The 22,837-nt window shown below is 49.5% G+C and overlaps 1 protein-coding gene across 1 annotated transcript in view; it reads left to right on the forward strand.

Annotated features, from left to right (window-relative positions):
* Positions 1-532: 532 nt before the first annotated feature.
* CCDC175 (coiled-coil domain containing 175) overlaps positions 533-22,837 on the forward strand; it is a 30,044-nt gene continuing 7,739 nt past the window's right edge. Inside the window, exons 1-13 of the mRNA XM_038756695.1 lie at positions 533-650; positions 6,084-6,169; positions 7,751-7,862; positions 9,168-9,303; positions 9,519-9,747; positions 10,268-10,390; positions 12,104-12,213; positions 17,356-17,437; positions 18,319-18,455; positions 19,778-19,888; positions 20,207-20,278; positions 21,493-21,628; positions 21,777-21,908. Of these exons, the coding sequence (XP_038612623.1) occupies positions 533-650; positions 6,084-6,169; positions 7,751-7,862; positions 9,168-9,303; positions 9,519-9,747; positions 10,268-10,390; positions 12,104-12,213; positions 17,356-17,437; positions 18,319-18,455; positions 19,778-19,888; positions 20,207-20,278; positions 21,493-21,628; positions 21,777-21,908 (1,584 nt within the window). The remainder of the gene's footprint in view (positions 651-6,083; positions 6,170-7,750; positions 7,863-9,167; positions 9,304-9,518; positions 9,748-10,267; positions 10,391-12,103; positions 12,214-17,355; positions 17,438-18,318; positions 18,456-19,777; positions 19,889-20,206; positions 20,279-21,492; positions 21,629-21,776; positions 21,909-22,837) is intronic.

The following is a 22,837-nucleotide window of genomic DNA, read 5'->3' on the forward strand; positions in this document are numbered from 1 at the left end:
ATGGGGTCAATTCGAGCCACGGGCTGCCTGACCACCAATCCAGGACTGGGATGGGAGAGGATCTCGTTGGGGAGATTCTACTAAGTATTAAATCACTTTGCAGCTAGGGGAAGAGGAAAAGAAAGGAGAAAGATGCACCATCGTCTTCTTCAAAAGAAAAAGTTCAGCAGTAAATACTTGGCATATTTCTTCCAATTTACACATTCAGTTTTGTCCATACCAGGTGCCCGGTGCAATTCACACCACAGAGTAGGTGTCCATAACAATCTGCCACATTTACTGATCATTTATTGTGTAGGCGGTTGGGAGAGTACAACAGAGTGGTAGACACAGGCCTGGACGATGTAACCCTTGGAAGAGACAAAGAAGGTTCTCCACCTTCCGCTCGAAGTCATCCAGTTGTCTCAGCCCAAGCCTCGGCAGAAGCTCCAAAGCTGTGGAAGCGGCCGGGAGGTCGAAGAAAAATCTGGGAAAACGCCGGGGAAACCGAGGTGTCAGTGCACAGCGGCCAACCCCGCCCCCGCCCGTTTCCATGGGAACGGCGGCCCCCTTCGCCTGCCGTCGCCCGGCCGCTATGGAGCTCAGCTGCAGCGCTCCGGGCCTCGGGGCCTCCGTGGCCGTGGAGGCTCTGAAGCGGCTGCTTGGAGTCGGTGAGAAGGCCCGGGGGGCTAAATGGGACCGGGACCGTAAGCCCCGGCTCCACCCCGGGCTCTCAGGACGGGGGGGAAACGGGACCGGGGGGGGGGGGGGCGTCCCTTGGGGCTGCCCCTCGCCGCATACGGGTGATGGGCAGATGGGCAAAGGCCGAGGGAGGGAGGGAGGACAGGAGGGAGAAGATGGGGAGGAGGGGGGGAAGAAGGGAGAGAGGAGGGAGGGAGGAGGAAGGGAGGGAGAGAAGGAATGGAGGAGGAAGGGAGGGAGAGAAAAGGGGGAGAAGAGGAAGGGAGGGAGAGAAAAGGGGGAGAAGAAGGGAGGGTGAGAAAAGGGGGAGAAGAGGAAGGGAGGGAGAGAAAAGGGGGAGAAGAAGGGAGGGAGAGAAAAGGGGGAGAAGAAGGGAGGGAGAGAAAAGGGGGAGAAGAGGGAGGGAGGGAGAGAAGGGGGAGAAGAAGGGAGGGAAAGAAGAGGAGGAGAAAAAAGGAGGGAGAGAGAAGAGGGAGAGAAAAAGGAGAGAAGAAGGGAGGGAGAGAGAAGAGAGAAAGGGGGAGAAGAGGAAGAGAGGAGAAGGGAGGGAGAGAGAAGAGGGAGAGAAAAGGGGGAGAAGAAGGGAGGGAGAGAGAAAAGGGGGAGAAGAAGGGAGGGAGAGAAGAGGGAGAGAAAAGGGGGAGAAGAGGAAGGGAGGGAGAGAAAAGGGAGAAGAGGAAGGGAAAGAGGAGGAAGAGATGGGGAGAGATTAATAATAATGGTACTTGTTAAGCACTTACTGTGTGTTAGGCACTGTTCTAAGCACTGGGGTGGACACAAGCAAATCGGGTTGGACACAGTCCCCCATCCCACGTGGGGCTCACAGTCTCAATCCCCATTTTTCAGAGGAGGTAACTGAGGCACAGAGAAGTGAAGTGACCTGCTTAAGGTCAGACAGCAGACAAGTGTTAGAGACGGAATTAGAACCCATGACCTTCTGACTTCGTAGGCCCATGCTCTATCCACTACGCCATGCTGCTTCTCAAGGGAAGGGAAGGGAAGGGAAGGGAAGGGAAGGGAGGGGAGGGGGCGGGTCTGTGGGCAGGGCCTGGGTGCCGGGAAGGACCTGCAGGGCGAGTTGGAAGCGGCGATCTAATGGGGCTCCCGCTGTCTTCTCCTGCTCGGGGACCAACGGTCAGCGCTCCCCCCGGCCTGGGGATTCTTTCTGCTTTGGAAACACGTAAGCGGGGAGTGGGGAAATTGCTGGGTTCCTACATTCGGGAACTGGTTGGCTTCAAACTCCTTTGGGTGGCTCCTTCCGGGGTTGGGGCCTTAAGCGCTCAATAAATACGATTAATGATGATAGAGCCTCGGCGGGATCGCCTCTTAACCGGCATCCGCATCACACGAACCCCGCAACCTCTGCCCCCGGCCCGGACCCCTCCTTTAAACCTGGCATTTGGGGAAGGGGCTCTGCCCCGGTAGGAAGGACATCTCCCAGCCGAGACGGAATTATTGTGGCTCGGTGTACTTCCCAAGCGCTTAGTACAGTGCCCTGCACACAGTAAGCGTTCAATAAATACGATTGATTGATTTGGAGTCAGAAGTCATGGGTTCAAATCCAGACCCTGCTAATTGTCAGCTGTGTGACTTTTTGGGCAAATCACTTCTCTGGGCCTCAGTTACCCTTCTAGACTGTGAGCCCGCTGTTGGGTAGGGCCCGTCTCCATGTGTTGCCAGCTTGTACTTCCCAAGCGCTTAGTACAGTGCTCTGCACGCAGTAAGCGCTCAATAAACACGATTGAATGAATTAATTTGTAACCTCCCCAGCGCTTAGAACAATGCTCTGCACACAGTAAGCGCTTCATAAATCATCATCATCATCAATCGTATTTATTGAGCGCTTACTGTGTGCAGAGCACTGTACTAAGCGCTTGGGAAGTCCAAGTTGGCAACATATAGAGACAGTCCCTACCCAACAGTGGGCTCAGTCTAAAAGGGGGAGACGGAGAACAAAACCAAACATACTAACAAAATAAAATAAATAGAATAGATATGTACAAGTAAAATAAATAAATAGAGCAATAAATATGTACAAACATCTATACAGGTGCTGTGGGGAAGGGAAGGAGGTAAGATGGGGGGGATGGAGAGGGGTTCCCCGGAGTTTGTCCTGAAAGTAGCCCCGGGGCGTGGGGTGGATAAACGAGTCGCCACCCGACAGGTAGGCGTGGGCTCGATTAGGGCTGAATTGGGCATTTGCGTGGCCAACGTGGTGGGGAAAGAAGTAAGATTTTTTTAAAAAAAATCGATTTGAAGATTTTTTACGGTTTAGCCCTGGAGGATAAAATGATTTGGAGGCGTCGCGGTGGGTTTTGGTTGTCGAGTGGTAGCAGGTGTGGGGGTCTGAGCCGAGATTCCACGTGCCTGCGTCCTGCAGCCTCGTCTCCGCCCTTCGCCGCACCTGCGTCCCCAAAGCCCGTGCTCTTTCCACTGAGCCACGCTGCCTGTGGCATTTGGCCGTTACCAAAACCTGCCGGTCTCAGCCCCGAAACATTGCCAAGATCCGCCCTTTCCTCTCCATGCAAGCCGCTCCCCTGCTCGTTCAAGCTCTCATCCTATCCCGTCTGGACTACTGCATCAGCCTTCTCTCTGATCTCCCATCCTCGTGTCTCTCCCCACTTCAATCCATACTTCATGCCGCTGCCCGGATTGTCTTTGTCCAGAAACGCTCTGGGCATGTAACGCCCCTCCTCCAAAATCTCCAGTGGCTACCAATCAATCTGCGCATCAGGCAGAAACTCCTCCCCCTGGGCTTCAAGGCTGTCCATCCATCCCCTCGCCCCCTCCTACCTCACCTCCCTTCTGTCCTTCTGCAGCCCAGCCCGCACCCTCCGCTCCTCCGCCGCTAATCTCCTCACCGTTAGGCCTCGTTCTCGCCTGTCCCGCCATCAACCCCCGGCCCACGTCCTCCCCCGGGCCTGGAATGCCCCCAATCCCTCTGCCCATCCGCCAAGCTAGCTCTCTTCCTCCCTTCAAGGCCCTACTGAGAGCTCACCTCCTCCAGGAGGCCTTCCCAGACTGAGCCCCTTCCTTCCTCTCCCCCTCGTCCCCCTCTCCATCCCCCCATCTTACCTCCTTCCCTTCCCCACAGCACCTGTATATATGTATATATGTTTGTACGTATTTATTACTCTATTTTACTTGTACATACCTATTCTATTTATTTTATTTTGTTAGTATGTTTGGTTTTGTTCTCTGTCTCCCCCTTCTAGACTGTGAGCCCACTGTTGGGTAGGGACCGTCTCTATATGTTGCCAACTTGGACTTCCCAAGCGCTTAGTACAGTGCTCTACACACAGTAAGTGCTCAATAAATACAATTGATTGATTTGTTAAGCGCTATGTGCAAAGCACTGGGGGGATACAAGGTGATCAGGTTGTCCCACGTGGGGCTCTCAGTCTCAGTCCCCATTTTACAGATGAGGGAACTGAGGCCCTGAGAAGTGAAGTGATTTGCCCAAGGTCACACAGCAGACAAGTGGCAGAGACAGGATTAGAACTCACAACCACCTAACTCCCAGGCCCATGTTCTATCCCCTACAACATGCTCTCTTCTCTTCTACTGCGCCCTCCAGTCTCTTCCCCCCTTCCCTCCTTGCCTGTGTAGCAGTGCTGCAAACCACACACGAATCCGTGTAGACTGTGAACCCGCTGTTGGGTAGGGACCGTCTCTATATGTTGCCAACTTGTACTTCCCAAGCGCTTAGTCCAGTGCTCTGCACACAGTAAGCGCTCAATAAATACGATTGAATGAATGAATCCTGCAAGAACTGGGGGCGGGAACCAACAGGAGTATCGGAAAATGCCCAGATAGGGTTGGTGGCAGAGGATCGTTGCTTTTGAGTAAAAGTGCTTAAAGCACACGAGCCCGAATTCAAGTCTCCAGTGGCAGGCTGCTCTTTCAGAAGATCCCCAGGCTTGGCTGATCTCGTCCCCCTTCTAGACTGTGAGCCCGTTGTTGGGTAGGGACCGTCTCTATGTTGCCAACTTGTACTTCCCAAGCGCTTAGTACAGTGCTCTGCACACAGTAAGCATTCAATAAATACGATTGAATGAATGAATGAATGAAAATCTCGTCCAGTCCCAGCCAATCAGAATGCCCAGAGGAGGTCCCAGGCAAAAGGCAATCCTATTTATTGAGCACTTTCTGTTTGTTGAACACTGTACTAAGCGCTTGGGAGAGCATACCGTAAGACTATAACAGACGCAGTCCCTGCCCACGACAAGTTTACAGTCTAGAGGCATTAAAACTTCTTGTAGTTTGACCCTTACATGTTGGCAGGGTTCTGTAAATTCCCTGAATAAAGAGTCCAAGTCCAAGGGTGCTACAAAAGGAAGTGGGAAGAGGAGGAAATGAGGGCTTAACGGGGAGAGTGATCATCTGTCAGATATGAAAAGGGAGGGAGTTTTAGGCCAGAGGCAGGATGAGGGCAAGGCATCGGTGCTGAGATAGACGAGATTAAGGTACAGTTGGTAGTTTGACGTTCACGGTCTGGGTTATAGTTGGAAATCAGGGAGGTCAGTTGTGGGGGCAGCGCTTAGTAAAGTGCTCTGCACACAGTAAGGACTCAATAAATACGATTGAATGAATGAGGAGAAGCAGCATGGCTCAGTGGAAAGAGCACGGGCTTGGGAGTCAGAGGTCGTGGGTTCTAATCCCGCCTCCGCCACTTGTCAGCCGTGTGACTTTGGGCAAGCCACGTAACTTCTCTGTGCCTCAGTTACCTCATCTGTAAAACGGGGATTAAGACTGTGAATCCCACGTGGAACAACCTGATTACCTTGTATCTACCCCAGGGCTTTGAACAGTGCTTGGCACATAGCGCTTAACAAATGCCATTACTGTTGTTATGGCATGGAGTTTTTCCTTTGAGGCGGTGGATGGGCAACCGCCGGGGGTTCTTAAGAAGTGAGGAAACAGAGATTGAACGTTTTTGTAGAAAAATGATCCGGGCAGCAGAGTGAAGTATAGACAGAGGTGGGGGGAGAGAGAGGAGGCAGGGAGTTCAGCAAGGAGGCAGATGCAGTTATCACTTTCTTGAACTGAGGTCTTTAATGGAAACTAAAGGTACACAACCAATGAGGAACAATGAATTGAGCTGCTCCCTTTGGTTTTACTGATGAGTCTATAATTTGTAAGTTCTTAATGTGTGCGCGGCAATGGATTAAGTGCTTGGAAGAATGCATTATAATTAGTACAGCCAACTCCCTGATCTCAAGGAATATGCAGTTTAGAGACATTAAACTAAATTACAGATGGGAGAACGAAGAAGGAAGAGGGGATGTGAACACCGGCACTTTAGAGTGCTCTCTACATTCAGTAGGATAGCACTAGGCACATTTACACAGTTGTAGCAAATATTGGGGAAATTAAAATTTTGTGGGTGCTTTTTCTTTCAGAGAAAACATTGAAAAATAAAGAATTTGTATTCAATCACGAAGTGAAGAAATTCCTGGAGGAAACTGCCAGAGCCGTGAAGGAACTGGTATCGTATCCTCGAATATCGGTGCCTGTAAATGTGAACGCTGAGGTCACGGGTGAATGCGCAGATGCCGAGCTGGGAGGAAGGGCGATTAGAGAGGGGTGAAGTGTGTGATTTGCTCAGAGTTATTCCTCGGTTTGAAACCCGCGGCACAACATCCTGGTCAGAACTGGAATGGGGGTTAGCGGGAAAGGAGCCACAGCCTTGAGCCCGGAAGGTCCCCGGCTCAGGGAGGGGCCTGGTTCCCCTCGCTGGAACCTGGCGGGGGTCAGGGCAGGGGTACGGGCCCCAATCAATCAGTCAATCAATCAATCGTATTTATTGAGCGCTTACTGTGTGCAGAGCACTGTACTAAGCGCTTGGGAAGTACAAGTTGGCAACATATAGAGACCGTCCCTACCCAACAGTGGGTTCACAGTCTAAAAGGGGGAGACAGAGAACAAAACCAAACATACTAATAAAATAAATAGAATAGATATGCACAAGTAAATAAATAGAGTAATAAATATGTACAAACATATATGCATATATACAGGTGCTGTGGGGAAGGGAAGGAGGTTAGATGGGGGGATGGAGAGGGGGACGAGGGGGAGAGGAAGGAAGGGGCCCAGTCTGGGAAGGCCTCCTGGAGGAGGTGAGCTCTCAGTAGGGCCTTGAAAAAAAATATGGAATGCTTCACGAATTTGTGTGTCAGCCCAGGCCACTGCCTCACTGTCAACTCGATCCCTGCCCTCAAGGAACTTAAAGGCTTGCACTTAAATAGGTTACAGGTAGTGGGGGATAATAAACTGAATGAGACGAGACTGTAAGCACTACGGGGACTGCGGCGACTTAAGTGTTTAGGTGGTGAAGAAGGGCCGGGGTGGCAGTTGTAGTAAGATTAAAAATTGATAAGGTGGAAGATTGCCTGGGGAAGGCCTCATCTCGGAAGGCTTTGAAGATGGGCAGGGCATGAAGAAACCATGCCAACCCATCTCCCAGACCCGGAGAAGTGTCCATGAAAAATAGCACACGAGGGCTGTGTGCCTCTTCCCATTGAAAGAGCTGCATTTCATTCATTCATTCAATCGTATTTATTGAGCGCTTACTGTGTGCAGAGCACTGTACTAAGCTCTTGGGAAGTACAAGTTGGCAACATGGCATCAGATCTGGTCGATCAATCAGTCGTATTTATTGAGCGCTTACTGGATGCGGAGCAGCGTACTACGCATTTGGGAGAGTAATAATAATAATAATGATGTCATTTGTTAAGCGCTTACTATGTGCAAAGCACTGTTCTAAGCGCTGGGGGGATACAGTGGGATCAAGTTGTCCCACGTGGGGCTCACAGTCGTAATCCTCATTTTACAGATGAGGTAACTGAGGCTCAGAGAAGTTAAGTGACTTGCCCAAGGTCACACAGCAGCAGACATGTGGCGGAGCCGGGATTTGAACCCATGACCTCTGACTCCAAAGCCCGGGCTCTTTCCACTGAGCCACACTGCTTCTCTACAGCGTAACATCAAGGGAACAGTACAGCGTAACGGAGTTGGTAGACGCATTCCCTGCCCACGTTGAGCTCAGGGAGGCTATTTCCATTTTCAGGAAACCATGAGAAAAACCACAGTCGACTTACTGGAGATCGAGACTATAGAAATAAGCAAACTGCGTTTTGTACTTCTTAATCTTCCGGGAAATATCGCCAAAGAACTGGAAGGTACTTCTGGCTATTGTGAGATGTTAGAGAAGTGTGTTTCTGCGTTGAGGTGGGGGAAGCTAGTTCACTGGATTTGGGTCACTTGGTAATGGGCAGTCTTTCTTTCCCTTCATGCTCCATTTTCCAGTAATAACAGTAACACTAATAATGGGAGTATTTGTTAAGTGCTTACTCCGTGCCAACTACTGTACTAAGTGCTGGAGTAGATAGAAGATAATCAGGTCGACAATGTCCTTGTCCCATAAGGGACTCGCGGTTTGAAGAGAGAGGGAGAAGAGGTATTTCATCCCCACTTTGCAGATGTGGAAACTGAGGCCCAGAGAAGTCAAGCGACTTGCCCCAGGTCAGACGGCTGGCAAGTGGCAGAGCCGGGATCGGAGCCCTGGCCTCCCGAGTCATCATCAATCGTATTTATTGAGTGCTTACTATGTGCAGAGCACTGTACTAAGGCCTGCGCTCTTTCTATTAGACCATGTTGCTGCTGGCTCGGCTGGAGCTCTCCAACAGGACGACACGTGTGTCTCGGTGCGTGTGTTTCCTCAAGCATATGTGTGTGTGTGTGTGTGTGTGTGTGTGTGTGTCTTTGAGGACATCGTGTGTGAGCTGGTTGGTTTGTGATCTTGTTCTGTGGTGGACCATTCAGTCAATCCGTGGTATTTATTGAGCGCTTATTGTGTGGAGAACACCGTACCAAACAACTGGTCTACATACAGAGAAGCAGCGTGGCTCAATGGAAAAGAGCCCGGGCTTTGGAGTCAGAGGTCATGGGTTCAAATCCCGGCTCCGCCAATTGTCAGCTGGGTGACTTTGGGCAAGTCACTTCACTTCTCTGGGCCTCAGTTACCTCATCTGTAAAATGGGGATGAAGACTGTGAGCCCCGTGTGGGACAACCTGATTAGCTTGTAACCTCCCCAGCGCTTAGAGCAGTGCTTTGCACATAGGAAGTGCTTAATAAATGCCATTATTATTATTATTATTATATTCACTGCCCACAAGGAGCTGCTAGTCTAGAGTGGGAGGGTAAATTGGGTTAGCCTGAGGCAGGTGAGCTGCAGCCGGGCAGTTTTTCCCTGGGCCCTGTTGGCTCTGGATCCGTCCGGCTGTGTGGGCCCCGGGTCTCTCTCTGCTCCGGAAGGATTTCAGCCTGAGGCGGCGGCGGGGCCGGGGCCGCAGCTTTGCTGAGCTCAGCTCTCTCCCTTCCCGCCACCGCTGCGGCCATCCTCTACCCGGATCATCATCATCAATCGTATTTATTGAGCGCTTACTATGTGCAGAGCACTGTTCCGTCCGCCCTGTTCCTCCAGATGCCGTCAAAGCCGCCCATGTCGACAGGGACGAGCAGACGAGGAAGTTACAGGCCATGATGGGAAGCACCACTGGCCAACTGGAGCTGTTGACTTCCAAGCAAACTGACGTGAAGATACAGAACTGTTCTCTGAAGTAGGTTGTCCCTGCCCTTGGCGGGGTGGCGGGGTTGGCTTACCCGGGATGGTCTGGGCATCAGGGTTGGCCCTGCTGGGCTCCTGGCTGCCTGAATGGAATCAGAACCCAACGGGAGCAAGAAACCAACCCTCCCCTTCATCTCCTCCAACAACAGTCCATAGGCCCCCATGGTCACGGACACGGTGCCCCTCGCCCTCTTTTATTTTGGGCAGCAAAGAGCAGGGGCAGCTCACCAGAGAGCACCAGGACACTATACAGCGGCTGAACCAGAAGATGGAAGAGAAAGCCCGAGCCAACATTTTCATAAACCAGATTTACACCCAGAAGAGAGACGAGGAGGAGGAAATGGCCCTCCAGAAGATCCTGATTGCAGACGTGGAGGCTGCTCTGGAGGAAGAAAAGGAGATATTTAGAAAAGAGAAAGGAAAACTGGATAAAGAGGTAAGTATTCATCCCTGCCCAAAGAGAGTGTGCGTGGACCCCAGAAGCGCTTCAGACCCCCAGACACAAAGACAGGGGGACCCAGGGGAGAAGTTCAAGAAAATGTGAGTTTCTCTGTATTTCCCGGCCCCCCGCCCCCCACCCACAGACAGCTCGATCGAGGGAGGAACAGAGGCAGATGTCCCTGAACTGTTCCCCCGGTTTCCAGCCCGCCCCTTCCCAATCCGCCCCACTTGACTGTCTGGGATTCCAGTCTGAGCCCGCGCCGCTGATCCCGTCGGACGGGATGAGGGGCGGATGAAGTGGTGAGCGGGAGACTCGAGTGCCACGGCCGCCTCCGAACCCACCTCGGGCTCCGGCACCCAGGAGTCCAGCCATCTGTGGGGAGGAGGAGGGCTTGGGACACTAGAGGGACAGATAGCAGGCTGCCCGCCCGCCTTCTGTCTTAATTCCCTTGATGTACCCAATTACCTCGGCTTTGAACAGTTTTACCTGAGTGCACCCTTTCCTCTCCTCACAGGGGTCAGAAATGAAAAAATGGTTTGACGAACGGCAGGTGGTCACTCTGAAAACAAAGGAAAAATTGGACATCTTGATGGTCCAGCTAAAATCCTTAGAAAAAATTATTTACGAAAACAAGAAGGTATATGCGTTTTGGTTCTAATCCTGACTCCGTGCGACCTGGGGCAAGTCACTTCACTTCTGTGGGACTCAGTTTTCTCATCTATAGAGTGGGCATTAATCAACTGTGTTTACCGAGCGCTTGCTGTGTGCAGACCACTGTACTAAGCACTTGGGAGAGTATGGTATAAAAGACCCATTGTTAATGGTATTTGTGGTTAGTGGTATTTGTTAAGCACTTACTATGCGTAAGACACTGCTCTAAGCGCTGGGGTAGATACAAGGTAATCAGTCCCTGTCCCACGAGGGGCTCACGGTCTTAATCCCCATTTTGCAGATGAGATAACTGAGGCCCAGGGAAATGAAGTGACTTGCCCAAGGATGTGCAGCAGACAAGTGGCAGAGCTGGGATGAGAACCCAGGCCCTTCTGATTCCCAGGCCATGCTCTATCCACTAGGCCATGCTGCTTCCCTGCCCACAATAAGTTTACAGTCTAGGGGGGAGAAAGACATTATTATAAATAAATAATGGCTGTGTGCATTAGTTCTGTGGGGCTGGGAGGGGGATGAATAGAGGGAGAGAATGGAAGAATAAGAAAAGAGGGCTTAGAGAAGGCCTCTTGGAGGAGATGTGCCTTCAGTAAGGCTTTGAAGGCCGGGGAGAGTAATTGTCCGTCGGATGTGAAGAGGGAGGGCATTCCAGGCCGGGGGCAGGATGTGGGCCAGAGATGGGAACCAAGATAGATGAGATTGATGTACGGGGAGTAGGTTGGTAGTGTGACAGGGACAGGAGGGAGGGAGTTAAATGTCTGGAACAACTAGTGAGGGCAGTAGGCATGGATGTCAATAAGGGTGGAGAAATAACTTCATAGGGCAGAGTTAAAATGCATAAGGATAAACTTGAAGTGGACAAGGTCAACCTGATTTCTAGATTGCCCCGGCGGCACTCTGTGGCTCGCGTACGAGAGAGAAGGAAGTGGGCTGTGGAGGTGATCCAGGGCTGTGGGTTAGTGGTACAAGATCGACGAAGGGATAGGAGAGTGAGAGAGTTGAGTTCAGTAGAAAGGGTCATTTTGGTCATCGAGGGACGGTAGTTTGGGTACCGAGGCTAAATGGAGTGTGACGAGTTTGAGACAATTGGATGGAGTCAAAAGATGGGAGGTCTCCGTGGGGGAACGGCACTGATTTGTGGGCTGGAGGTGTGTGGGAGAGAAGGCAGGCAGGTGAGGAGGTTGTCAGAGGGATTTCAGAGTTGGTGAGGGTAGAGATTTTGCAGTGGGTAGATCGTGCGAGTCCAGGTTGGTGAGTGGACGATCTGGGGTGGAGTTGAAGAGTGATAGAAAGCGGGCAGCGGAAGGGTTATTATCTGTTCTCCCTCTTATTTAGATTGTGAGCCTTGTGTAGATAAAGGACTGTGCCCAATTTGATTAACTTATATCTATCCCAGTGCGTAGTACGATGCTTGGTATACATAGTAAGCACTTCAAACACCACGTTTATTGCTATTTGCATTTTTAATTTCAGTGAGAACTCGGTGCTTGGGACATGCCCTCCTAGAAAGCCCCCCTCTTTATGCCCGAAACAAAAACGTCATCCTCAAATTTGCCTGGTGAAATGGATCCTCTTCCCCTGCCCGCAGGGGAACTGACAGTTTGCAAAATGCAAGAATGGGCTCCATCTCTATCAACTGGGGGCTGGGGCGGGGCTGGTGACTTAACTTCACTCTTTTTCCTAGGCCATTCACAGTGGCGGTACTAGGATATATGAACTTGAAGGAACAAGGAAGAGGTTTCAATCCCAGTTGGAAGAAAAAATGAAGTTAATCGAGGTGTTTATGAAGAAAAAGTAAGAAAAGTATTTCTCAATCCATCGGTGGTATTTATTAGTAGTAATGGTAATAATAATGTTATTTGTTAAGCGCTAGGTGCCAAGCACTGTCCTAAATTCTGGGGTAGACCCAAGCTAATCAGGTTGTACACAGTTCCTGTCCCACATGGGGCTCACAGTCTCAATGCCCGTTTTACAGATGAGGTAATTGAGGCCCAGAGAAGTGAAGTGATTTGCCCAAGGCGACACAAGCAGACAAGTGGCAGAGATGGGATTGGATTGCTCTATCCACTAGGCCATGCTGCTTCTGAGTGCTTACTGTGTGCGGACCACTGTACTAAGCACTTGGGGACAATATGACAGAGTTGATAGACACGGTCCCTGTCCGAAAGGAGTTCACAGTCTACAAAGGGTGGTAGATATTAACATAAATGTCGGATATGCTTAGAACAGTGCCTGGCACATAGTAAGCGCTTAACAAATACCATCATTATTATTATAAATGTTGGGGGACTGAGGGTGGGGTGAATAGTGCTTATACGGATCTAAGTGCGTAGGGAATGTGTTCTTTTCATATTCTTTGTGGAAATCTGTTCTTAAGTTAGTATCTGAGCACTGTACTGGGTATTGTGGAGCATTCAATAAGATTGATCGATCAATCGTATTTATTGAGCGCTTACTGTGTGCAGAGCACTGTACTAAGCGCTTGGGAAGTCCAAGTTGGCAACATATAGAGACAGTCCCTACCCAACAGTGGGCTCACAGTCTATAAGGGGGAGACAGAGAACCAAACCAAACATACTAACAAAATAAAATAGAATAGATATGTACAAGTAAAATAAATCAAGTAATAAGTATGTACAAACATATATACATATATACAGGTGCTGTGGGGAAGGGAAGGAGGTAAGATGGGGGGATGGAGAGGGGGATGAGGGGGAGAGGAAGGAATCAATCAATCGTATTGAGCGCTTACTGTGTGCAGAGCACTGTACTAAGCGCTTGGGAAGTCCAAGTTGGCAACATATAGAGACAGTCCCTACCCAACAGTGGGCTCACAGTCTAGATGGGGGAGACAGAGAACAAAACATATTAACAAAATAAAATAAATGGAATATGTACAAATAAATAAATAGAGTAATAAATACATACAAACATATGTACAGGGTGCCCAGCCCTTTAGCCTTTCACTAGCTGGAAAATGACATTCTTCCAAGCTAGTGAGAAGCAGCGTGGCTCAGTGGAAAGAGCATGGGCTTTGGAGTCGAGGTCATGGGTTCGAATTCCGGCTCCACCACAAGTCTGCTATGTGACCTTGGGCAAGTCACTTAACTTCTCTGAGCCTCAGTTACCTCATCTGTAAAAATGGGGTTTAAGACTGGGAGCCCCACGTGGGACAACTTGATCACATTGTATCCCCCCCCAGCACTTAGAACGGTGCTTTGCACGTAGTAAGCGCTTAACAAATGCCATCATTATTCTTATTATTATGTGTTCAGTAGATGGCAACATTTAATTGCTCAGCCAAACATTTTTGGGTTTGTTTTTTCTTGTTGTTGTTGTTTAATGGTATTTAAGCCCCGCAGTCACTGTACCAAGCGCTGGGATAGAGAAGCAGCGTGGCTCAGGGGAAGGAGCCCGGGCTTGGGAGTCAGAGGTCATGGGTTCTAATCCCGACTCCGCCACCCATCTGCTGTGTGACTTTGGGCAAGGCACTTCAATCAATCAATCGTATTTATTGAGCGCTTACTATGTGCAGAGCACTGTACTAAGCGCTTGGGAAGTCCAAGTTGGCAACATATAGAGACAGTCCCTACCCAACAGTGGGCTCACAGTCTAGAAGGGGGAGACAGAGAACAAAACCAAACATACTAACAAAATAAAATAAATAGAATGAATATGTACAAATAAAATAGAGTAATAAATACGTACAAACATATATACATATATACAGGCCTTTAGCCTTTCACTAGCTGGAAAATGACATTCTTCCAAGCTCAGGGCATGTGGTCACTAGATGGCAACATTTACTTGCTCAGCCGAACATTTTTGGGTTTGTTTTTTCTTGTTGTTGTTCAATGGTATTTAATCAATCAATCAATCAATCGTATTTATTGAGCGCTTACTGTGTGCAGAGCACTGGACTAAGCGCTTGGGAAGGACAAGTTGGCAACATATAGAGACAGTCCCTACCCAACAGTGGGCTCACAGTCTAAACGGGGGAGACAGAGAACAAAACCAAACATAGTAACGAAATAAAATAAATAGAATAGATATGTACAAGTAAAATAAATAGAGTAATAAATATGAACAAACATATATACATATATTCAGGTGCTGTGGGGAAGGGAAGGAAGCCCCTCAGTCACTGTACCAAGCGCTGGGATAGAGAAGCAGCGTGGCTCAGGGGAAGGAGCACGGGCTTGGGAGTCAGAGGTCATGGGTTCTAATCCCGACTCCGCCACTCGTCTGCTGTGTGACTTTGGGCAAGGCACTTCAATCAATCAATCGTATTTATTGAGCACTTACTGTGTGCAGAGCACTGTACTAAGTGCTTGGGAAGTCCAAGTTGGCAACATATAGAGACAGTCCCTACCCAACAGTGGGCTCACAGTCTAGAAGGGGGAGACAGAGAACAAAACCAAACATACTAACAAAATGAAATAAATAGATCTGTACAAGTAAAATAGAGTAATAAATATGTACAAACTTATACATTCATTCATTCAATCGTATTTATTGAGTGCTTACTGTGTGCAGAGCACTGTACTATGCGCTTGGGAAGTACAAGATAGCAACATATAGAGACGATCCCTACCCATCAGCGGGCTCACAGTCTACTCTGAGCAAATCACTTAACTTTTCCTCACTTGGAATATGGTAACGAAATACTTGTTCTCCCGAACAATACTTGTTCGCTTGTACTAAGCGCTTGGGAAGTACAAGTTGGCAACATATAGAGACAGTCCCTACCCAACAGTGGGCTCACAGTCTAAAAGGGGGAGACAGAGAACAAAATCAAACGTACTGACAAAATAAAATAAATAGAATAGATATGTACAAGTAAAATAAATAAATAATAGAGTAATAAATATGTACAAACATATATACATATATACAGGTGCTGTGGGGAAGGGAAGGAGGTAAGATGGGGGGATGGAGAGGGGGACGAGGGGGAGAGGAAGGGAAAAGGAAGGGGCTCAGTCTGGGAAGGCCTCCTGGAGGAGGTGAGCTCTCAGTAGGGATCACAGGAATGAAAAGGGGGAAGGAGGTAAGACGCGGGGGTGGAGTGGGGACGAGGGGGAGAGGAAGGAGGGGGCTCAGTCTGGGAAGGACTGACTGGACTTCTGGACTTCACTTCTCTGTGCCTCAGTTCCCTCATCTGTAAAATGGGAATGAAGACTGTGAGCCCCATTTGGGACAACCTCGATTATCGTGTATCCTCCCCAGCGCATAGAACAGTGCTTGGCACATAGTAAGCGCCTAACAAATAGCATCATTATTATACGACCTAATCAGGTTGGACAAGGGTCTCCTCAAACGCCCAAACTCCGGCCGAACGCCCACTAGGTGGCAGCACTTTACCCTCTGGGAAATGTTAGTCCGGTGAACTGCGGGCGTGCGACCACTAGGTGGCGGCATTTCACTGGTCAACAAAACTTTCCCCTGCACTTTGGCTGGGCGGCCGCCAGGCGGCAGCATTTCGCCGCCTGGGAAATCGCGCTCTCCCAAATTTTTAGGTGGTGCCAACTTGTACTTCCCAAGCGCTCAGTACAGTGCTCTGCACACAGGAAGCGCTCAATAAATACGATTGAATGAATGGGTGGTGGGATTTCACCGTCTGGGAAATAGCGCTCTGCTAAATAATGATGGCATTTATTAAGCGCTTATTATGTGCAAAGCACTGTTCTAAGCGCTGGGGAGGTACAAGGTGATCAGGTTGTCCCATGGGAGGCTCACAGTCTTAATCCCCATTTTCCAGATGAGGTAACTGAGGCCCAGAGAAGTGAAGTGACTTGCCCAAAGTCACACAGCTGACAATTGGTGAATCCCGATTCGAACCCATGACCTCTGACTCCAAAGCCCGGGCTCTTTCCACTGGGCCATGCTGCTTCTCTAAACCCCCGACGTGTGGCCAGTAGCGCTTTAAGACTGGTGGTCTCCTAAAATACAGTTTTTTTTATGGTATTTGTTAAGGGCTTGCTATGTTCCAGGCTTTTATTAAGCACTGGGGTAGATACAAGCTAATCAGGTTGGACACAGCTCATGTCCCACATGGAGTGCACAGTAGAGCAGCAGCGTGGCTCAGTGGAAAGAGCCCGGGCTTTGGAGTCAGAGGTCATGGGTTCGAATTCCGCTCCACCACATATCTGCTGTGTGATCTTGGGCAAGTCTCTTAACTTCTCTGGGCCTCAGTTACCTCATCTGTAAAACGGGGATTAAGACTGTGAGCCCCACGTGGGACAACCTGATCACCCTGTATCCTCCCCAGCACTTGGAACAGTGCTTTGCACATAGTAAGCGCTTAACAAATGCCAATTATTATTATTATTATTACTAATCCCCATTTTACAGGTGAGGTGATTGAGGCACAGAGAAGTAAAATGACTTGCCCAACAGACCCAGCAGACAAGTGACAGAGTTGGATTAGGACCCGGGTCATTCATTCATTCAATCGTATTTATTGAGCGCTTACTGTGTGCAGAGCACTGTACTAAGCGCTTGGAATGTACAATTCGGCAACAAAGAGAGACAATCCCTGCCCACCACGGGCTCACAGTCTAGAAGGGGGGAAACAGACATCAAAATAAGGAAACAGGCATCAATAGCACCAATATGAATAAATAAAATTATAGATATATATATATATACACATCAGAACAAAGTTCTTCTGACCCCCAAGCCCGTGCTCTATCCACTAGGCCACCCTGCTTCTCTAGGCCACACAGTTCTTTACTTCTGCTCACTAGGGTTGAGTACGGTGCTTGAGTACTGTTCAAGCGCTTGGTACAGTGCTTTGCACACAGTAAGCGCTCAATAAATACGATTGATTGATTGAGGGTAGGGGGACTGAACCGCATCTTCCTTCAATCAATCAGTAGTATTTAAGTAGTGCCTACTGGGCTGAGCCTATGAAGTGTATGTCCACATTGTGTCTAGGTGTGACTACGAAGCGGCCATCGCCAAGTTGAGTGAAACCTCCCAGCGTGAGAAAGAAAAGCTTCTAATGAAGATCAAAAAGGTGAGATTGGGTTTGTGCTCCCTAAGTGGCTTCCTTGGCCCCCGCTGGGATCCGGAAGCTTCCGTGGGCTTTGGTGGGAAAGCCCCAAGGGGAGGATCTGTACTTCTGGAGCAAGGAAATAAATCCCAAATGACCCCCATGGGGGCCCGGTTTTAGTCCAACTCTCCAGATGCCTGAAACGGCCCCTCCAGACTGTATTTTTGGTGAAGAAAGCTGTCAGGTTTCAGGCCCTTGGGCTTTGAAACAGGAGTGTTTTAGATTCCTGACCTGTGAGCGGTTTGGGATTTTTCTTTTTCACTGTATTAGCGATTGGGGTTAAAACTGTAAGAGAACTGACAGCAGATCCCCCAAACAGGCTCTCCCCATCGTCCCCCTTTCCATCCCCCCCATCTTACCTCCTTCCCTTCCCCACAGCACCTGTATATATGTATGTACATATTTATTACTCTATTTATTTTACTTGTACATATCTATTCTATTTATTTTATTTTGTTAGTATGTTTGGTTTTGTTCTCTGTCTCCCCCTTTTAGACTGTGAGCCCACTGTTGGGTAGGGACTGTCTCTATATGTTGCCAATTTGTACTTCCCAAGCGCTTAGTACAGTGCTCTGCCCATAGTAAGCGCTCAATAAATACGATCGATGATGATGATGATGATTTCAGGAGGCGGGCCCGCTGCCGAATGAGCATCCCTCATGAGAAGAGCGTCACGGTCTCCCCGGGCTGAAACGCAACTGAGCACTGCCCTGAGACTATCTCCTCCCTGGGCCTGGCAGGGGAGGATGTTCAGCCGGGCTTGTCCTGCCCTCAGATGGGGCCTGTGGATTTATTTGAGGAGAGGAAACCAGCCCCTTGAACTCAGTTCTTGTGCCTACCTCTAGGTTGAAGAAAAACTGATAAACTCCAAACAAAGTCACAGAAAGCTTGAGGAGAGAAACAGAACGCTCCGGGACCAGTCTGAGGCGATCCGGAGAGAAGAGGAGGAGTTAAAAGCCAAGAAGCAGGTGGTCTTGGAAATGTACGTTTCCCGCGTGCGACTGAGGCTGGGCTGCTGAGCTGGGGGGCCCGTGCCGGGCCTCGCGGGCTGCCTCTACAGCCTCGGAAGCTTTTCCCAAGTGCTGTTCCTTGTTCCTCTCCAAGGTTGTGCCGAGATGGAGCCTCGCCCCACCTCGCCCTTTGTGGGTGCTTTGAGAGCCAGCCTCGCGGGGAACCCCCGAACAGCTCATCAGAAACTATTTCCGCGCTCGGGCATCGATGCCCGCGGGAGATTAAACAACCCCCTGAGCGGCAGAGGGGGCCGACTGGGCCATCAAGTCGGCGGGGGGCCGCTAGGCCACACTGCTCACCAGATGCAGGCCTCACGGTGTAGAAATTTAAAATAATTGTATTCAATGGAAGCAGCGTGGCCTAGTGAATGTTTAAAATAATTGTATTCAATGGAAGCAGCATGGCCTAGTGAATAGAGCACAGGCCTGGGAGCCAGAAGGATCTGGGTTCTATTCCCGGCTCCGTCACTTGCCTGCTCTGTGACCTTGGGTGAGTCGCTTGACTTCTCTGGGCCTCAGTTCCCTCATCTGTAAAACGGGGATTCAGACTGTGAGCCTCGTGGGAACAGGGACCACGTCCAACCCTATCTGCTTGTTTCCACCCCGGTGCTCAGTAGAGCGCCTGATACATTGTAAGAGCGTGACAAAGATCATGATTATTATTATTGTTATCTTTTATGGCCCACGACTAAGTCGGTGAGACTCAGGAAAACATGCCCAGCCCCAACTCTCTCCATCCCAACAGCCCTGCTTTTCTGTGGGGGCTGAATGCTCAACTGAACTGAGCTTTAGTAATAACAATAATAATAATAATGTTGGCATTTGTTAAGCGCTTACTATGTGCAAAGCACTGTTCTAAGCGCTTGGGGGGATACAAAGTGATCAGGTTGTCCCACGTGGGGCTCACAGTCTTAATCCCCATTTTACAGTTGAGGTAACTGAGGCTCTGAGAAGTTAAGTGACTTGCCCAAGGTCACACAGCAGACATGTGGCGGAGCCGGGATTCGAACCCATGACCTCTGCCTCCAAAGCCCGGGCTCTTTCCACTGAGCCACGCTGCTTCTCTAATAATAACGAAGGTATTTGTCAAGTGCTTATTATGTGTCGAGCACTGTACCAGGCACTGGGGTAGATCCAAGGTCATCATCATCAATCGTATTTATTGAGCGCTTACTATGTGCAGAGCACTGTACTGAGCGCTGGTCATCAGATTGGACCAGTCAGTCCCTGTCCCACAAGGGGCTCACAGCCTTACTCCCCATTTTACAGACCGCCATCGTCTCTTTCCCGACAGCTACAAGGAAACAGGAGACGGTCTGAGCAGCAAACAAGATTTTTTGGCCAAGCGGAGGTTGGACATCCAAAACTTGGAGAAGGACATTGAGAAGCTGGAAGGGCTTTACTTGTACGTTCCCTCGTAACCCGTGCCCCCTGCCCACCGCCGGCGGGCTCCCTGGCGGTGCCAGCCTCGCCCAGAGGAGCCCCCGCCTTCGGAAAACTAACCCGCTCCGCTGTGGCTCCCGCTTCCCGGCTCCTCCTGGGATCCCTGAGCGCGGATTCCTGTTGAAGGTGTGACTAGTAAAATACAGGTTTTCCTGGTCACCCTGTGGGTGATACTCACCCGTGGGCACGGGCAGGACCACAGGCTACCCCGGGCGGGGCAAAGGATAGAAACCCCCCGTCGGCCTCCTGCTCAGCATTGTGACTTTGTGTCTTGCTTCAGATCCACGGTAGACTCATACGACAAGCAGCTCGAACTCCTCAGGGAGACGCTGGAGCGGGAGATTCAGAGATGGTAAACGTTGGGTTGAAACCGTGGCTTCTTTGGCCCCCGTTGGAACGGCGGGGCTAATTCTCTACCGGTCGATCATTCTTTCGTTCATTCTTATTTCTTGAGCGCTTATTGTGTGCAGAGCAATGTGCTAAGTGCTCGGAAGGGTACACTGTAACAATAAGCAGACACTTTCCATGCCCACAAGAAGCTCACAGTCTAGAGCAGTCGCTCAATTGTGTTGAGTGCTTACTGTGTACAGAGCACTGTACTCAGCACTTGGGAGAGATCAATACTAGGAGCTTGCAGGGGGAGACAGATATTAAAATAGGTTAGGGATTGGGATAGAGTGTAAGTATATATATATATATATATATATATATATATATAATAATGGTGGTATTTGTTAAGTGCTTACTATGTGCAAAGCACTGTTCTAAGCACTGGGGGGGATACAAGGTGATCAGGTTGTCCCACGTGGAGCTCACAGTCTTAATCCCCATTTTCCAGATGAGGGAACTGATATATATATATATATGTTATATATAAGTTATATAACATATATAAGTTATATATAACATATGTTATATATGTTATATATGAGTTATATATATGATATATATATATATCATATATATATGCCACTTATCTGCTGTGTGACCTTGGGCAAGTCACTTCACTTCTCTGGGCCTCAATTAGTCATCTGTAAAATGGGCATTAAGACTGTAAGCTCCCTGTGGGACATAGACTGTGTCCAACTTGATTACCTTGCATCTACTCTAGTGCTTAGACTGTGAGCCCACTGTTGGGTAGGGACTGTCTCTATATGTTGCCAACTTGTACTTCCCAAGCGCTTAGTCCAGTGCTCTGCACACAGTAAGCGCTCAATAAATACGATTGATTGCTTCACCTGTCTCCATGTTTTGCTCTGTTGTCTGTCTCCCCCTTCTAGACTGTGAGCCCGTTGTCAGGAAGGGACCGTTTCTAGATGTTGCCGATTTGTACTTCCCAAGCGCACAGTACAGTGCTCTGCACACAGTGTGCGCTCAATAAATACGACTGAATGAATGAATGAATTAATGAATGGTAAGCTCATGGTGTCTGTTTATTGTTATGCTGTTCTCTCAGTGCTTCGCACCCAGTAAAGCGCTCAATAAATATGATTGCCTGAACGGCCCGCATTCTTGGGCAGGTGAGGCGGCCCAGGGCGCTGTGCTCCCTCAGCCTGTCTCTCCTAGGGTGATCATTTCCTGGAAGATAGCCATCAGGCTCAAACGGCACACTCGCTGGGTGGAAAAGGAAGAGAAGGTTATCAGGGATATGAAAAGGCGGATTCAGAAGGCCAGAATCAAGCAAGTCCAGCTGCACCTAAAGGTATGGAGTGGAGCCCCCCGCCCGCCTCCATCCAGCCTGCTCCCCAAGAGAAGGCCGACTGTATCATCAATGTACCGGGACGCGGCGTCTGAACCGAGGCACCGCCGGGGAACCGTCTTGACCGGCTCATCTTCCCCTCTGGCCCCAGAGCGGGGTTCGCCAGAAAGAGAACAAGGAGTTCGTGACCATGATCGAGGTGCTCCAGTCCAAGTTGGAGGAGGAGGAGGAGGAATTTGTAAAGGTGGAGCAGCAAGCTACTGCCGACATACAAGGCCTTGAGGTAAGTTCACCTCTCCTTACCAAAAAGCGTGTGGATGTTTGCGTTCCCCTTTCTTCCGGAGGTGGGGAACGGGTCCTGCGGGGCTGAAGTTGGTTCCGGATTCGTTCAGTTATATTTATTGAGTGCTTACTGTGTGCAGAGCACTGGACTGGGCCCCAGGGAGAGTACAACAGCACAGTAAACAGACACATTCCCACAATGAGTTTACAGTCTAGAGACGCCTGCCCGGGCCGCACCGCAATTTGGCAAGAAGTGAGGGATGCCTTAGATGGGACCCGCTGTTGGGTAGGGACTGTCTCTATGTGTTGCCGACTTTCAATCCATCAGTCAATCGTATTTATTGAGCGCTTACTGTGTGCAGAGCACTGTACTAAGCGCTTGGGAAGTCCAAGTTGGCAACATAGAGAGACAGTCCCTACCCAACAGTGGGCTCACAGTCTAAAAGGGGGAGACGGAGAACAAAACCAAACATACTAACAAAATAAAATAAATAGACTAGATATGTACAAGTAAAATAGAGTAATAAATATGTACAAACATATATACAGGTGCTGTGGGGAAGGGAAGGAGGTAAAATGGGGGGGATGGAGAGGGGGACGAGGGGGAGAGGAATGAAGGGGCTCAGTCTGGGAAGGCCTCCTGGAGGAGGTGAGCTCTCAGTAGGACTTGTACTTCCCAAGCGCTTAGTACAGTGCTCTGCACACAGTAAGCGCTCAATAAATACGATTGATTGATTGATTGATGGGACAGAAGTGCTGAGGGGGTTGGGAAGGCCAGAGGGTGGGGTGCAGGGCTCTTTGAATCCCTCCTTCCTTTGTCTTCCCCTTCCTTGCCTCAAAATGAGTCTCAACCCTCTGTCTGGACTTAGACTGACTGTCTGAGTTTTAAGATTTTTTTATTAGAAAATTTCCTGTAGTTGCTTTTTACAG

This window comes from Tachyglossus aculeatus, chromosome 14 (genome assembly GCF_015852505.1).
Source record: "Tachyglossus aculeatus isolate mTacAcu1 chromosome 14, mTacAcu1.pri, whole genome shotgun sequence".
Taxonomy (NCBI): Eukaryota; Metazoa; Chordata; class Mammalia; order Monotremata; family Tachyglossidae; genus Tachyglossus; species Tachyglossus aculeatus.